General features: G+C 42.5%; 2 protein-coding genes across 3 annotated transcripts in view; one reads left to right on the top strand and one right to left on the bottom strand.

Moving 5' to 3' along the window:
- The window catches only part of LOC115197367 (early endosome antigen 1), a 48296-nt gene extending 43547 nt beyond the window's left edge, over positions 1-4749 (top strand). For both annotated transcript variants that reach the window (XM_029758795.1, XM_029758796.1), the window contains 3 exons: positions 529-649; positions 1101-1199; positions 1476-4749. In XM_029758795.1, the coding sequence (XP_029614655.1) occupies positions 529-649; positions 1101-1199; positions 1476-1598 (343 nt within the window). In that variant the 3' untranslated portion in view covers positions 1599-4749. The remainder of the gene's footprint in view (positions 1-528; positions 650-1100; positions 1200-1475) is intronic.
- A 1908-nt stretch (positions 4750-6657) lies between these two features.
- The window catches only part of plekhg7 (pleckstrin homology domain containing, family G (with RhoGef domain) member 7), a 40038-nt gene continuing 28575 nt past the window's right edge, over positions 6658-18120 (bottom strand). Inside the window, exons 12-17 of the mRNA XM_029758794.1 lie at positions 16603-16718; positions 15031-15118; positions 14841-14920; positions 14605-14758; positions 8710-8807; positions 6658-7631 (exon numbers count right to left, since the gene is read on the bottom strand). Coding sequence (XP_029614654.1) covers positions 7518-7631; positions 8710-8807; positions 14605-14758; positions 14841-14920; positions 15031-15118; positions 16603-16718 — 650 coding nt within the window. The 3' untranslated portion in view covers positions 6658-7517. The remainder of the gene's footprint in view (positions 7632-8709; positions 8808-14604; positions 14759-14840; positions 14921-15030; positions 15119-16602; positions 16719-18120) is intronic.

Genomic DNA, 18120 nt, shown 5'->3' with positions numbered 1-18120 from the left:
GCTGCACGGGAGCTTGGTCTTAATGAGTCGATGATAAGACTTTGGAAACAGCAGCGTGAGGAATTGACTCAGTGCAAAAAGACAACTAAAGCTTACTGCTAATTTTTTATTTTTTGTTACAAGCCGTGTTTCGTTAAAGCCTATTTATTTTTGTTACAAGCCGTGTTTCGTTAAAGCCTGTGTAAAGTTCATTTGTTTCAATGTACCGGTAGGCACCTGCGGCTTATAGACGTGCGGCTTATTTATGTTCAAAATAAAAATAAAAAAATGTGTTCAGTGGGTGTGGCTTATATTCAGGTGCGCTTAATAGTCCGGAAATTACGGTAATAGTTTGGCCTGTAATGCAGCAGATGTTGAATTGGAGGTGTTTTAGTGCTTTAAGAGTTGTTTTCTCTCTTTCTTTCGCTATACTGTCTCTCTTTCTCTCACGCTATCCTTTTTGTCTCTCACGCTATCCTTTTTGTCTCTCTCCTCTTATGGTAGCTTTTAGCCTTTCACCATTGTGACTGTGTAATGGTTGTGTTTCAGGTGTGTGAAGGGTGAGGGGGAGATGGAGAAACTGCAGTCCAAAGTGGTGGAGATGCGTAGAAAACTGGATGATACAACCGCTGCCATGCAGGAGCTGGGCAGAGAAAACCAGTCACTACAGGTAACAATGCAGGATACATAACGCCATGTTAGAACGATGCAACTGAAGTCATAATACATGTGTCTATGTGACCTGTAGCTGAACTAGACAATACAGTACACATACACCAGTCTACATTTATTTTATTAGGATCCCCATTAGCTGTTGCCAAGGCAGCAGCTACTCTTCCTGGGGTCCAAATGTATTATACCCAACAGAATCCACAGCCGTGGAGCCACTATAGTTTGACGACCCATTATTACATAATTTACTAATCTCATTTAATTGTCGAGCCGTGGCCGTGTCTAAATATCCCGCACAGCTCTGCAGGTTAGAACGCTTTAGGACTTGTTTAATGGGTACTTCAAGTGTGTACATGCCTGTTTGTATAGGTGCAGATGTGCAGTGGAGCTGGTTTTCCAGTGTGAATGTATATGGTTTAACCCCTCTCTCTCCCTGTCCCCATCTGTAGATAAAGCAGTCACAGTCTCTTACCAGGAAGTGGGCGGAGGACCACGAGGTACAGAACTGCATGGCCTGTGGGAAGGGCTTCTCTCTCGCCATCAGGAAAGTGAGTTGTGTTATATGTCGGTCTGTTCATCTGGGTCGTGTACATGCTCAGAAAATCTTTTCAAATGTTTTGCAATGGAAAATGTGTGTTATTTTACAAGTTCAGGTAGTCCCAGTCGATCTTCTTCTATTTGGTTCCTAATGAACACGACCATGGTAAAGAAGGAGGTGCCGCAAAGGAGTTGTAAAAAGTGTTATATCATCAGGACAGTCCGGCTGTCCTGCCCATCCTCCTAACTGACTCTCTCTCTCTACTCTCTCCCATACCCTCCCATAGCACCACTGCAGACACTGTGGCAACATCTTCTGTGCAGAGTGCTCTGCCAAGAACGCTTTCACACCCTCCTCCAAGAAGCCTGTGCGGGTGTGCGAGACGTGCTTCGAAGATCTCCAGGGTTGACACCTCTCTCTCTCGGTCTCCTGGCCCCTCCAGTGACGGCATGTCTCATCATTTCCTGCGTGACCATTCTTACAAACTGACTCAGAAATCAACACCTGTCTCTCTGACTTCATGGACCATTGGGACCAATCAGACCTACTGTGCTTTGGAGAGAATGTACCTGGTAATTGGAGAAGAAGAAGGGGCCACAGTGCAGAAGAAGGGGCCACAGTCACTGAATGGGCCACAGTCGTTCTAAGGGCCAGTGGTCTTAGTAAGGGGGCTAGCTGGGGTCTCGGTGTCACACAAGATGGGAATATGATGGAAGAAGCACAGCAGACATGCCAGAGCTATGGGACTGAATGGGATGGGCCAAATCTGTATAGTGCCTTTGCCACTTATGAGGCCGGCTGGTTGGTCAGAGAGTGGTAACGGAGAGCTCAACAGCACTATCCATCTTTACTCTACATGTCTAGCTTGGACGGCGGCCATCTTGGTTTGGCATCGTTAGCATCTTTTAACGTTTAGGAAGACAAGGTGGTTGACTGAAAGTATACGTTAGGTCTGGAAGGGTTGTGAAGGCAGGTGGAAGAAAGTGGTTAAATACCGACCGGGTTAAGTTGTTTTAACAAAAGGATATAGAGTTACGTTAAAGGGTTGAAAGCAGTGGTTCTGTTTGTTTTGGGATAAGTATTTTGTTAATGACCAAAGAATGTCCATCTGGAGTAGTCCAAATGTCCTGAGAAGGTAGGATATTAGGCAAAATGGAAAGCTTGGATTTTTCTTTACCTTAATCTTTTCTCAATTACTTTTTAAATCTAGCTGAAAGCTTTGAGTTTTTTACTTTTAAGGTCCTACATTTTTATCATAAATTCAGACATGCTTGAACATGGCTGGCATTTATAATGTACATCTGATTTTTTTTTGTTGCAATGCTGCTCATTTTTCTACTAAATGGAATGAAGACTTTGTTTTAAACCATCGTTGATCTCTTGCAAACAACAAATGTAAGCAACTACTTGTGGTAGTGATTTTTGTCATTGATTGCAGACGTGATGTGATCCACGTGGTTGAGTGGTGTTTTCTGTCGCCTGTTTCCCATTCAACATCATGACTACTTACTGCAGGAGCTGTGTGTGCTCTGCTTTGACGCAATAACTGTCTGTGTGGATCTTGTGCGTGTGGTGTTTTAGGAATGATGTGTGTGTGTGTGTGTGTGTGTGTGTGTGTGTGTGTGTAGGGTGGCAGTGTTGTCTGTCTGTACAGCACCTCTACAGTGGTTTTCAACCTTTGGTCCGTGGACCACCAGGGTAATGTGTTATTTCAATTTATTATATATTTCTTTCTATAATAATAATAAGAATAATATTTGGGAGTATTAAAGGGGGGGTGAACTTCCTGATTTAGCCTCGGTTTCAGTTCTCATAAGGAAATGCAACTGAGAATAAGATTTGTGTCTTGGAGGCGTGCTTCGATGTGTGTGTGTGTGTGTGTTCGAATGTGGGAAGCCTTTGTACTTTCACTATGCCTAAACAATACACAGTTATAGTCACTCACCCTTCTAGATGACTTGAAACAGTCTAACCAGGTCTTATGGCCTAGACTAGCTAGCAAGCTAGCCAACTTCTTCGCCAATTAGCTTCAGTCGGCCAGTGTGCGACCGTGGAAAAGTTGGTTTGACTTTGGATAGCCCATCTGTGGGGCTAATTAGGGACCGTCAATAAGTTACACAATGTAAATGGGACAATATTTTCATGTTGTACATCTTTTAGTTGTCTCATTAAAAGCTTACAATATTTTTATATATGTATTTCTACAATTTCAGTTGGAGGTTTTCAATTAATTCAAATTTGGAGATATTTACATTTTTTTTATATTGTCCCATGTACATTGTGTAATTTACTGATTCGCAAATAGCTGACCTCGAGCTTTTGCCGGTGATTTGGTGGTCCCCAAAACGGAGAAGGTTGGGAAACGCTGCTCTATAGTATGCATGGTGGCTGTTAAAACCTTCGCTCTACGACACTTGGACGTGTCAATGTTGTTACGCTAACTGCGAACTCTTTACCACCAGTCAAGTAGAATTGCTAACACTGTAAAAATGTAATCCTCGTTGAAGTATTTTTGTTTTCTTGCTGACAAGCTCTTAATACTGATTGAACTGCTCCTACATTGTCTGGTCAATCCACAGTAAATTATTGTATTAAGAGTTTGTGAGTGACTTGTTTGTATAGAGTGGTTAGCTGTCTGGGTTCTGGTTTGCTGTCTGGCTAGCTATCTGCCTGCGGCTAGCTGTCTTTTGGCAGACTGAACATCCTTTACTCTCTCTATAACAGTCCTTCCTCTACTCTGGGTTCCAGAGAATATATATGCCATTTAGCAGACGCTTTTCCAAAGCAACATAATCATTCGTGCACATATTTGACGTATATTTTGGTGGTCCTGGGAATGGAACCCACTACCCTGGCGTTACAAGCCACATGCTCTACCAACTGAGCTACAAAGGACCACCCAGAAGGTAATTCTCAAACACATGGCTTTGTACCAGGTCACTTTGATCAAGTGTGTTAGTATCCATCTCTGCATTACATTGGTTTTGTTTCGTCTACCTCAGATTGGCACAGGCATATAAATAGTTATGTTAAGTTCCCCAGCTTGCGATGGTTGTCGTTAAGTGTTGTCACTAAGGCCAAGAGGTTGGCAGTTTAGGTTTCACCGCTTTTATCATACTCTGGGTTAAGAGGCCACACATCAGATAGTGTTGTCTAGTCTCAGAGTCCCAACCTCTCTCTCTCTCTCAGTGCCATGGAGGTGTCACTCCCTGAGGAAGCCACAAGTATTGCCCCACTAACTATCGCCCCATTCCACCCCTACAGTTGAGCGATGGTCACCAACCCTGGTTCTGGAGAGAGCTACAAGGTGTGCAGACTTTTGGTCCAGCCCAGCACTAGCACCTGTTCATATCAATTGCTCATTGAGACATGAATTAGTTGAAAATGTTTCAGTGCTCGGCTGAAACAAATGCCCCCCCCCCCGTAGGGTTTACCATCTTACTGTATGACATCATCACACTAATACCTGGCTGTTGGCTTATCTTTGTAAAATGGTCATTTTCTTATGGAAGAAAATGAAAGGGAGAAAAAGTATGTTAAATAACACTTGTAATGTAAAAGAAAAATCCATAATTGTCTTACTGAATTCATTTTAGTGAATGGTACTACTACACTAATTAATCTGTGTCTTGTTTCACATGGATGTCGGTCGTCGTCATGCATGATGTATCGATTGGCTTTATAGTTCACATTCTTCTTTCTCCACTTTGGAGGATATCATGGTCCTGTTTGTATACTTTAGGAATGTCTTTACTCATTTCCTTCAGGTAAGCACAGATCTGTAAGTGGATGGATAGGTGAAAACAAGGTTATGACCCTTTCACTTCCACCTATCCAACCAATTGAGATATGTGACTACTTCAAGGAAGGTAGGAAGGATGCATTTCTGGAGTATTGTAACAGGGCCCATATGTAGTGGTTGTGCCTTAAGTCAACATCTTGTTTGTCAGGCTCTCTGTGACAGTCGGGAACCCTGTGTTCTCTTAGAACACTGCCACCACAGACTGTCACGGACTACAGTTGAGGTCGGAAGTTTACATACACCTTAGCCAAATGCATTTAAACTGAGTTTTTTCACAATTCCTGACATTTAATCCTAGTAAAAATTCCCTGTCTTAGGTCAGTTAGGATCACCACTTTATTTTAAGAAGGTGAAATGTCAGAATAATAGTAGAGAATGATTTATTTCAGTGTTTATTTCTTTCATCACATTCTCAGTGGGTCAGAAGTTTAAATACACTCAATTAGTATTTGGTAGCATTGCCTTTAAATTGTTTAACTTGGGTGGTCAAATGTTTCGGGTACCCTTCCACAAGCTTCCCACAATAAGTTGGTTGCATTTTGGCCCATTCCTCCTGGACAGAGCTGGTATAACTGAGTCAGGTTTGTAGGCCTCCTTGCGCGCACACGTTTTTTCCAATTGTGCCCACAAATTTTCTGCAGGTTTGAGGTCAGGGCTTTGTGATGGCCACTCCAATACCTTGACTTTGTTGTCCTTAAGCCATTTTGCCACAACTTTGGAAGTATGCTTGGGGTCATTGTCCATTTGGAAGACCCATTTGCGACCAAGCTTTAACTTCCTGAATGATGTCTTCAATATATCCACATAATTTTCCTGCCTCATGATGCCATCTATTTTGTGAAGTGCACCAGTCCCTCCTGCAGCAAAGCACCCCCACAACATGATGCTGCCACCCCCGTGCTTCAAGGTTGAGATGGTGTTCTTCGGCTTGCAAGACTCCCCCTTGTGCACGAATTATTAAGTTGCTTTGGAAAAGCGTCTGCTAAATGGCATATATTCTCTGGAACCCAGAGTACGTTCATCTCTAGGAGACAGAACTTGTCTCCTTCCTGAGAGGTATGACGGCTGCGTGGTCCCATGGTGTTTATACTTGCATACTATTGTTTGTACAGATGAATGTGGTACCTTCAGGCGTTTGGAAATTGCTCCCAAGGATGAACCAGACTTGTGGATTTCAAAAATGTCTTTTCCTGAGATCTTGGCTGACTTCTTTTGATTTTCACATAATGTCAAGCAAAGAGGCACTGAGTTTGAAGGTAGGCCTTGAAATATATCCACAGGTACACCTCCAATTGACTCAAATTATGTCAATTAGCCTATCAGAAGCTTCTAAAGCCATTACACCATTTTCTGGAGTTTTCCACGCTGTTTAAAGGCACAGACAACTTAATGTATGCAAACTTCTGACCCACTGGAATTGTGACACAGTGAATTATAAGTGAAATCTGTCTGTAAACAATTATTGGAAAAATGACTTGTGTCATGCACAAAGTAGATGTCCTAACCGACTTGCCAAAACTATAGATTGTTAACAAGGAATGTGTGGAGCGGTTGAAAAATGAGTTTTACTGACTCCAACCTAAGTGTATGTAAACTTCTGACAACAACTGTACCTGACCTGGAAGGAGGAACGTGTGTGTGATGAAGGAAAGAAAGAATCATGATATTTTATGTCCAAGATGTACCATTTATTGTAAAATTTTTCCATCATGATTAAGAGTAAATAAAACTAGTTGTTTCTATTTTCCTTGGTGGTCAGTGTCTATTTTATACCAGTGTGTTAAACCAGAGTATGTGTGATGTATCATGTTTTGATACCCACTGGGATGATAATGATGACACACAACAGTTGTACTCTTATTGTGATGTTATGACTGTATATGTTGTACTGTTCGCCACAGACACATTTCCACAGTTGAAGTGAATGTGTACATGTGTTCTGAGCACACATCAGCAACGCAGAACAGTCATCTTCTCATTTTCAAAATTGTATTGTAATCTATTATGGTACCGCAATACACTTTCAAAGCAAACATTAATTTTACAAAAGTTCTCCTGCTAGTATTTTACAGGGGTTGGGAGGGACCACAGTGCTTGATACAGTTATAGTAATCCTTGTTTTAGCCAGAGTCTAGTGCCGTGTTCACCAACCCTGGTACTGGAGAGATCCATCGTGTGTAGAGGTGTTTGTTCCAGCCCAGCACCAACTAATACACCTGATTCAACTAATCAAGGGTCTCAACAACTAGCCAGTAACGAGTTTAAAAGCTCAATCAAGTGTATTTGTGCTGGTCTGTACTAATAGCCTGCACACCGCTTTCACACTACTGAGCCAAGTTGTACTGGGCTGGCCTGGTCACGCATCCACCATCCACCTAGTTTCTGGAACTGTGCTGGAAAGGACATAATTAAAATAAAATATCAGAACCACCTATGGTTCAGCACATATAGTGGGGGGTCAGGCACAAGTAGCTGTCCAGAAGTGGTGTTTGTGGTCCTCTGTTCTAGTAGTGAAAGTCAGACTGCTCAAATCTGGGAGGACTCTAGCCACAGTGAGGAGCTCTTCACCCGGGGAGGCTGCTGGGAATCCAGTCTCAGCAGCGTCGCCACAGCACCCTCTACCTCTGACATCCACACCCTCTGAAAACACACACATTTGTATTGTTATGGTTGATATTGTTGGTTTTTAATCAGGGGCGCAAATTTGGTTTTAGAAGTGGGGGGACAACTTATTTTTTTTAGCTGATAAACACTCCAAACAGCCTACCTGACCGCTCGGAGGAGTATGCATGGTCCTAAAGCACACTGTCGCATCGTTTTGTATCGCATTCCAATGATAAAACGGTGGGCCAAAAATGCAATTTCAGAATGTGGTGGTGGTGGGGGAGGGGACATGTCCCCAGTGAAGGTTGCTTCCCTGGTTTTATATTGTTGTTATTGTTCCCCTTTCTCCTCCCCCCCTTTCTTTCTACATTGTTTTGTACTTCTCTTTTAATCATGTAAAGTGTGTTGTGACATTTGTAAAATGCACTTTAACTTAACTTGACACATTCAGGGTACCATGACAATATTCTGCTAACTCATGCCTAGTAATGAAGGAAATTCCACCTAACCTAGACGTATCAGAGGGCAAGGTGACTCCGACAGTATTGGAATAAAGGATCAGGACAGTGGAAAAAAAAAAGTTACTTCTCTGCTAGTGTAGTCTAATGATGACCCAACACTAGCTGGAGTGAGTCACTTGATTTCTGGGGGGATAGCAATTAGTATGTTTGTTTATCCCGGACAGAAATGGACTATAAATAGCTGAACAATTAATATTATCACGAGTGGGAATGGAACATGGTGATGAATGATATAACACAGGAATGTATATGCCAGTTATCAACCACCAACAAATCTAAAAATGTATAAACTTTGACTCTGCTTTGAGAATATTGATGGGAGTTTCCTGCTATTGATAGATCCATGCCTTACATAAGATACCACTTATGTGGTATATCATGTTATGTGATGCCCTGCGATGTTAGCAGGCTATTGTTATGCCAACGGAATGTTGCCAGTCACCATGGTACAATTATAAGCACCCAGCTACACATGAACAAGAAAATGGTATGCAATCCAATTCTCACTGTAAAAACACTGCTGTCCATAGTGTTTTTGTTTGTTCTGCAACACGCAGTGTGTTTAATGTCAAGTCAGACTGCTCTTACTGTACCTTGACGGCCTCGCACGGAGCTTGTAGGATGAAGGCAGCGATACACTGCTGGTAGCGGTTCTGGTGCATGACGATGAAGGATTGGGGTAGGCCTGACGCTGAGAAGAGATGGATGAAACAATCTTTAGTGCACACCGTTGAAAACGTGGCAAAAGAAAATTGTAACAGAAAAGGAAAACAAGCATTTGTTGTTGGACAAGTTCAGTTGGTCCCTTCCTGTTTTGGCCCGTTTGCTTCCGTTTTGTTCATAAACAAGAGAGCTGGTTTGTATTCATTAACAACACAGTAGTACAGAACAAACAACTCAGGACTGATACTGTAATCAATTTACAGATTACTAATCTGTTTCGATTTGTTTTTATTGTGGATCCCCATTAGCTGCTGCCTACTTTTCCTGGGGTCCAGCAAAATTAAAGCAGTTATACAATTTTAAAAACATAATACATTCACAGACTTCACAACACACTGTGTGCCCTCAGGCCCCTACTCCACCACTACCACATGTCTACAATACAAAATCCATGTGTACGTGTGTGTAGGGTTGCACATATTGGGGAATATTCAGAGGTGGAACCTTTCCGTGGGAATATATGGGAATTAATGGGAATATATGCTAATTAATATTAATACCATTTAAATGTAGATGTTTTTTGAATTGGATATAGTTACCATATCATATGGAGACAGAAACAACATTTTACAATTTTACCCATAAGTAGATAATTGCAAATTATTAAATCCTTCCAATAGAAAAAAATTGTTACAAATTGAACTTTAATTAAATGAGTTGACTCTTCACATGGGATGATTTCACTGAACATCAAAAGAAATGGAATATTGAATGATCCGCAATGATCCATCGCATCTCCCAAATACGTTTTCAACATACATCTGTAAAATGATAGTCTGGAAACTAAAGCTTTGGTTGCCTTCCTCTCAGGCTTCCATGTCTTCTCCCTGGACCTCCTCAATGTCCACATCTTGAACATCAGACTCTGAGGCCTCATCTTCACTGTCACTTTCCAACCTTGTTGAGGATAGCTCATTGTCAGGCTCAAAAAGCCTCAAATTTGCCCGAAGGGACACCAATTTTTCAACCCTTGTATTGGTCAGCCTGTTGTGTGCTTTGGGGTGTGTGTTCCTAAACAAGGACCAGTTGTGCTCTGAGGCGGCTGATGTTGGTGGGATTTGGAGGATGATGGAGGCAACGGGAAAAAGCCTCAAACCCACAAAGTCCCTACCACCAGGTGGCTGATGAGATATGTTGGCACGACTGCCATATTGCATCTCCATCCCAAAGCCCTTGCTTGGAAGTGTACTTCGCCAGACTGCGAAGAACATTGCCCTCATCCAGGCCAAGGTGGCGAGACACGGTAGTGATGACACCATAGGCCTTGTTGATCTCTGCAACAGATAGGATGCTCTTGCCAGCATACTTGGGGTCCAACATGTCCGCTGCGGTGTGTATGGGCTTCAGGCAAAAGTCTTTATGCTTTTTGATGTCTTTCAGAACTGTAGTTTCCTCTGCTTGGAGCAACAGTGAAGTGGGCAGGGCAATTCGGATTTCTTTTCTTACATCTGCAAGCAGAATCTGAACAACAGACAGGAGGGTATTGTCTCCCTCAATCTGTGCAATGGCTACTGCTATAGGTTTCAGGAGTTTCAGGCTGCTTACCACTCTCTCCCAAAATACATCATCCAGGAGGATCCTATTGATGGGTCTGTCCATATCAGCAGACTGTGATATGGCCATTTCTTGGAGCGACTCCTTCCCCTTCAGGAGACTGTCAAACATGATGACAACACCACCCCAACGAGTGCTGCTGGGCAGCTTCAATGTGGTACTCTTCTTCTTCTCACTTTGCTTGGTGAGGTAGATTGCTGCTATAACTTGATGACCCTTCACATAGCTAACCATTTCCTTGGCTCTCTTGTAGAGTGTATCATGCCATGATGTCCTTGAGGAGCAGATTCAATGCATGAGCTGCACAGCCAATGGGTGTGATGTGAGGGTAGGACTCCTCATAAGACCAAGCAGCCTTCATGTTCGCAGCATTGTCTGTCACCAGTGCAAATATCTTCTGTGGTCCAAGGACATTGATGACTGCCTTCAGCTCATCTGCAATGTAGAGACTGGTGTGTCTGTTGTCCCTTGTGTCTGTGCTCTTGTAGAATACTGGTTGGGGGGTGGAGATGATGTAGTTAATTATTCCTTGCCCACAAACATTCAACCACCATGTCTGGTTGGAGGGGTGTATGCTGGGCGAAGAAGATTCAGAAATCTCTTCCAATACACATTGCTCTGATCAATAGAGGTGAACCAGTTGCATACACAGCTCGAGCAAGACATTCATCAGCATTTCTCTGTTCCATAAGGTGTATTTTTATCTGTTACTTAGATCACATTTTACTGCTTGCATCAGTTACTTGATGTGGAATAGAGTTCCATGTAGTCATGGCTTTATGTAGTACTGTGCGCCTCCCATAGTCTGTTCTAGACCTGGAAACTGTGAAGAGACCTCTTGTGGCATGTCTTGTGGGGTATGCATGGGTATCCAAGCTGTGCACCGTAGTTCAAACCAACAGCTCGGTGCATTCAACATGTCAATACCTCTCATAAGTAGTGATGAAGTCAATCTCTCCTCCACTTTGAGCCAGGAGAGATTGACGTGCATATTATTGATGTTAGTTCTCTGTGTACATCCAAGGGCCAGCTGTGCTGCCCTGTTCTGAGCCAATTGCAATTTTCCTAAGTCACTTTTTGTGGCACCTGACCACACGACTAAACAGTAGTCCAGGCGCGACAAACCTGGTGCCTGTAGGACCTGCCTTGTTGATAGTGTTGTTAAGAAGGTAGAGCATCGCTTTATTATAGACAGACTTCTCCCCATCGTAGCTACTGTTCTATCAATATGTTTTGACCATGACAGTTTACAATCCAGGGTTACTCCAAGCAGTTTAGTCACCTCAACTTGCTCAATTTCCACACTATTTATTAAAATATTTAGTTGAGGTTTAGGGTTTACTGAATGATTTGTCCCAAATACAATGCTTTCAGCTTTAGAAAACGTATTCCTTGCCACCCACTCTGAAACAAATTTCAGATGTTTGTTAAGTGTTGTAATCATTTCAGTCGCTTTAGTAGCTGACGTGTATAGTGTTGAGTCATCTGCATACATAGACACACTGGCTTTACTCAAGGTCAGTGGCATGTCGTTACTAAAGATTGAAATAAATAGGGGGCCTAGACAGCTGCCCTGGGGAATTCCTGATTCTACTTGGATTATGTTGGAGAGGCTTCCATTAAAGAACAGCCTCTGTGTTCTGTTAGGCATGTAACTCTTTATCCACAATATAGCCCGTGTGGCTCAGTTTTTTTATAGCATGGTGTTTGCAACGCCAGGGTTGTGGGTTCGATTCCCATGGGGGGCCAGTACGGGGGGAAAAAAATGTATGAAATGTATGCATTCACTACTGTAAGTCGCTCTGGATAAGAGCGTCTGCTAAATTACTAAAATGTAAATGTAAAATGTAATAGCAAGGGGTGTAAAGCTGTACCAAATCTGTTTTTCCAGCAGCAGACTATGATCGTTGATTGCACAATATATTTTTATCATAGGTTTGATTATTGATATCGAATCAGTATTTTATCAGTAAGTAAAGCAAGAGGTGTGAAACAAGTGACAAGGGCTGTGGGAATTCCTAGCCTAAATGTAATGGATTAGTAGATGTTTAATATGCCTGTTGAAAATCAATGTTTTAATCAGTGATGAGACGCTGGGAAAAATTAGATCCTGTTATAAGGTTGTTGATTATTTTGTACACACACACACAGTTGAGAGGAGATTAAGCATTACATTTTACTGTTTTCACCCTGCTGTATCCTGTGAATATGACCAATAAAGTTTGATTTGACACACACACACTAAGGTAGACAAAAGCTGAGATGTTTGTGTGTGCTACTAGGACAGGTTGCCTTAAAAAAACTGTAGTAGCTATATAAGTGACTGCTGGCCTTGTTTAACTCCTATACAGTGCCTTCGGAAAGTATTCAGACCCCTTGACTTTTTCCGCATTTTGTTACGTTACAGTTTTATAAAAGAAATTGATTAAATAATCTCAGCAGTCTACACACAATACCCCATAATGACAACGTGAAAATAGGTTTTTAGAAATGTTAGCAAATTTATTACAAATTAAAAACAGAAATACCTTATTTACATAAGTATTCAGATCCTTTGCTATGAGAATCAAAATTGAGCTCAGGTGCATCCTGTTTCCATTGATCATCTTTGAGATGTTTCTACAACTTGATTGGAGTCCAACTGTGGTAAATTCAATTGATTCAACATAATTTGGAAAGGCACACACCTGTCTATATAAGGTCCCACAGTTGACAGTGCATGTCAGAGCAAAAACCACGCCATGAGGTCAAAGGAATTGTCCGTAGAGCTCAAAGACAAGATTGTGTCGAGGCATAGATCTGGGGAAGGGTACCAAAACATTTCTGCAGCATTGAAGGCCCCCCAAGAACACAGTGGCCTCCATCATTCTTAAATGGAAGAAGTTTGGAACCACCAAGGCTCTTCCTAGAGCTGGCCGCCCAGCCAAACTGAGAAATCGGGAAAGAAGGGCCTTGGTCAGGAAGGTGACCAAGAACCCGATGGTCACTCTGACAGAGCTCTAGAGTTCCTCTGTGGAGATGGGAGAACCTTCCAGAAGGACAACCTTCTCTGCAGCACTCCACCAATCAGGTCTCCCAAGTGGCGCAGCTGTCTAAGCCACTGCTTCTCAGTGCTAGATGCATCACTACAGACCCTGGTTCGATTCCAGGCTGTATCAAAACCGGCCGTGATTAGGAGTCCCATAGGGCGGCGCACAATTGGCCCAGCATCGTCCGGGTTAGGGTTTGGCCGTGGTAGGCCAACATTGTAAATAAGAATTTGTTAACTGACTTGCCTAGTTAAATAAAGGTTAAATAAAAAATGTAAACATTGTGGCCAGACAGAAGCCACTCCTTAGTAAAAGGCACCTAAAGACTCTCAGACCATGAGAAAAAGATTATCTTGTCTGATGAAACCAAGATTGAACTCTTTGGCCTGAATGCCAATCGTCACGTCTGGAGGAAACCTGGTACCATCCCTACGGTAAAGCACGGTAGTGGCAGAATCATGCTGTGGGGATGTTTTTCAGCGGCAGGGATTGGGAGACTAGTCGGCATCGAGGCAAAGATGAATGGAGCAAAGAGTCTTGTCCCACCACTGCAACTCCCGTACGGACTCGGGAGAGGCGAAGGAAGAGAGCCGTGCGTCCTCCAAACACAACCCAGCTGAGCCGCACTGCTTCTTGACACAATGCCCGCTTAACCCGGAAGCCAGCCATACCAATGTGTAGGATGGAAACACCGTACTCCTGGCGACCGTGTCAGCATGCACTGCGCCCGTCCTGCCACAGGAGTCACTAAAGCGCGATGGTACAAGAAAATCCCTGCTGGCCAAACCCTCCCCTAACTCAGACGATGCTGGGCCAATTGTGCGCCGCCCCATGAGTCTCCCGGTCGCAGCCGGCTGCAACAGAGCCTGGACTCGAACCAGGATCTCAAGTGGCACAGCTAGGCACAGTCGTCTGTGCCTTAGACCACTGCGCCAGTCGGGAGGCCCATTTTATTTTTTAAATGTATTTATTTATATATATTTTTTGGTTAAATTAGCAAACATTTCTAAAAACCTGTTTTTGCTTTGTCATTATGGGGTATTTTGTGTAGATTGATGAGGGGATAAAAACGATTGAATCAATTTTAGAATAAGGCTGTAACCTGACAAAATGTAGAAAAAGTCAAGGGGTCTGAATACTTTCCGAAGACACTGTATCATTGAGGTGTTGATCCTTCCCCACCTGCTGCGTTGAGTTGGTCTATGTTCTTGAGCTGGAGGCGGTCCAGCGAGACGGGCTGATCCAGGACGGTGAAGGTACAGCCCTCCTTCAGCAACTGGTCCAACTCCTGGTTCTGAGGTGGACGGTGGGGACTTTGTTCAGTACCTGTGGACTTCTGGAGGGGGAGAAAGAGAGAATGAAGTAAGTAAGGAAATAAGGAGTATAAGTATATGCAACAAATCAGATATTGGTAGCACCTTTTTGTTCCTCTTGATCTTGGTGATGAGGAGGAACTCGTCAAACAGAAACAGGTACACATTCTGCAGCTTGCCGTTCTCTAGAATCACATATAGAGATGACATGGCTAAAATATGCAAAAACATGTAGAACTACAGTACTTCAAACTATTTTAATTAGTCTTGTCTAATTACTCTGTATGTCACTGACCTGTAAGCACTAGTTTTCCCTTGTGCAGCAGGCTCCGATGAGAGATGAGGTTTTCAAGGGTGACAGACTTTAGGAGATGCTTCAGATTCTGTTTGTAGCCAAATGAAGGGCTGAGGTTATGTTGTGGGAAATTTGTTTGAGTTCATACTGTATGTGGTGTCAGTGTATACAACAGTGGGTCTAATCCTGAATGCTGATTGGTTAAAAGCGCATTCCAGCCTGTATCTATTCCACAAGTTACCACCGGCTAAATCTATGACTTTAAAATGCCTATTTACTCTGTCTCATCAGCCCAGCCAGGCAATTTATAAACTTGATCTCCACTATAAAAAGCATCTAGACGTTATCTCACATTTCTTTGAGACTAACATTTAGTTTTCAACAGCAGAGGTTTGTATAAACCTTGCTGTCTGTCTCTCCGACATTTGCAACATTGTTTCAAGATTCAAATTTGATATCCAGCTGTCCCATAGTAATGCACGTGTTGGGATGAGAACGTTTGCAGTTTTTACAGCTTCAGTTTGAAGTGATTGTGTTAGCTATGTTGTTGGCTAGCTCCTCTGAACAACAGTGTATTGACGAGAGAGCACATGCCAGGCAAAATTGCGCCTCATTAGCTTGTTGTTATGGATGTATGCAAATAAATCTCACTAGAAAACAGCTTAAACAAATGCAAATGCAGCTACTTTGCTGTTGTTCTGGCTTTTTGACATGACTGTAAGTTAGCCGTAGTTGGCTAGCTAGAAAGCAAGGGATAAGAACGTTGCCAGCCAGTATGACAATGGAACATTTAGAACAAACGACATCCATAGATTCAGAACAAAAAGACTGAACGACTGGGTCGCGTCTCTGGCAACCGAACCAATAGAACGAACGAGCAGATGGCTTGGGTAGCAACCCTAGATTTGTTTTGGGACTATATCTTGTGGAAGGATGAAATAGTATGAAGAAATTCATCACAATAACGTTTTTAATGAAAATATGTCAATCATTATTTGAATATGTTGGTAACCCATTGTATAAAAGTTATAATGCCCGAGATGCCAGTGTTTGGAGGATATATTGGTACGATTTGCCGGCCCTTGACTTGGTCTTGGGCCTAACAACACCCGTTTCAATACATCCTCCAAACACCGGCTTCTCAGGCATTTTCACGTAAATATCACACTGTAATATCTTATCTGTGTGTCGGTCTAGCTTTGCGGATCCTGATGTTAGGTATCACTTGATCCTTGTCTGAAAAAACCCCACTAAGAAGCTTTAGACAGCTTTCTCTTTCCTTTACATCAGTGCTATGATCTCAGATTTAAGATACAGCTAAGTTATTGTAGTATCTGCCTTGTGTAAGAAACATCAACCATATGGTCTATTCTATTCAGAACTCAAGAAGATCCACTTGTCATGGAGAGAGGCAAACAAAGGAGCCTAAGACTGACAATAGTGGAAAACTTTAGTACAGGCCCTATGTTCCTCCAGGAACCAAGATGATTAAGTAAATTGAGTAAGTTCTATTCTATTCTGTATTTGTGCAAACCAAGTTTGGTATTCAAAGCTCAACTCTCCCAGCCTTACCTCAGGGACGAAGGCCCGCTTGTCTCTCTCCCACACTGGCAGCCACACCAAGGAATCTCTTAGCTGTTTCACCTTCTGGTAGTTGTCCAGCCATTTCACCTTCCCCTCCAGATCACCTGCGCACACACACACAGAGGGGGAGGAGTGTGTGTGAATGACAAGGTCATCACCCTGGTCAAAAAGCATAGGAGATGTTTTGGCGGTGTTGGAGTGGTATGAACTGACATATTGGTATGCGGCTGCTCTTGTGTTATTATCCCTACTGCGTATGAAATTCAAAATAGAGGTAGAAAGTGTAGGCTCTATCGATCATAGGAATAATGACTCTCAAATGTTAATTTGGATGGGGGATTTATAGCCTATCAATCTAATTCAAGTTTTTGAACTTTTAATGCGGCTGCATAGGATTGGTCGGATTTTTGTCAGGCGTGGTTTCGTTGCATCCAATGGCAGTGTCTGTGATAAGGTAATGCAAAGAGACCTTAGTGGATTTTACGGCTCTGATGCCGCGTGCACACAGGCTGCATCATTACGTTGAAGTACGGTACATTTTACGTAATCATCGCAATCATGCATCCCATCACAACAAAAAGAATCACGCACCTTCGGTGCCTTATCTACTTTTTTGATAATGCATGGCAAAGCAATGTACAAGTTGGAAAAATCCAGCCTAGCCCGGCAGATAAGTCACAGCGAAGCAGATTGCCTCCCATTGAAAATAATGGACTTCCACCGGAATGCATACAGTTTACCTCAGTTGGTGTGCACAAAGCCTAAAGCAGATCCACCTCCGACACCGCCAAAACAAAACTATGCGGATGTCAATCTGATTGAATCTAGCCCTCAAATGTTTGGTTGTGAGCAGTGCACTAACTAGTTAGGAACATCAGTTCTGGCTGGCTTATCCCTGGCTTTAGAACACACAGAAACCTCAACAAGGATGTCACTTCGTTGTCATCAGGTCCAATTAATATTATTTTTGTAACTTTGTATTAGTTTAATAAATTAGTTCTACTTTAACATTTTCAGCTGCATTTTTAATTGAACTATCAATTTGTCTGGTATTGGCAATGAAACAAATCAATTTGTCTGGTATTGGTAATGAAACAAATCCATTTGTCTGGTATTGGCAATGAAACAAATCAATTTGTCTGGTATTGGCAATGAAACAAATCAATTTGAAATAGTATCTCTGATATTACATCTCAAAGTTCTTGATACAGATATCATTAAACGATGACAACAGTGTGTCGCAACATGGGTGTGATCTCTAATGCTCCATTGTTGTGCACACCTTTTCCTCTAAACACCCCCCCACACCCTTAGAACCAACTTCTCTGGTTTTAAACAGTCTATGGAGCATTGATATGAGTCAGAAACATTAATTATAGTGTCAAAATTGGCTACAAAGTGTAAATAGGATAATTGGTAATGAAGTCAGTCTCGTCCAAAACTGAGTTTTGTGAATTCGCCACGACTTACTGGACAGTTATCTATGGATACACAGTGCCCACTAAC

Source organism: Salmo trutta, chromosome 7 (genome assembly GCF_901001165.1).
Source record: "Salmo trutta chromosome 7, fSalTru1.1, whole genome shotgun sequence".
Classification (NCBI taxonomy): domain Eukaryota; kingdom Metazoa; phylum Chordata; class Actinopteri; order Salmoniformes; family Salmonidae; genus Salmo; species Salmo trutta.
The sequence above is the reverse complement of the archived record's forward strand: the minus strand, read 5'-3'. Positions and strand labels throughout refer to the sequence as shown.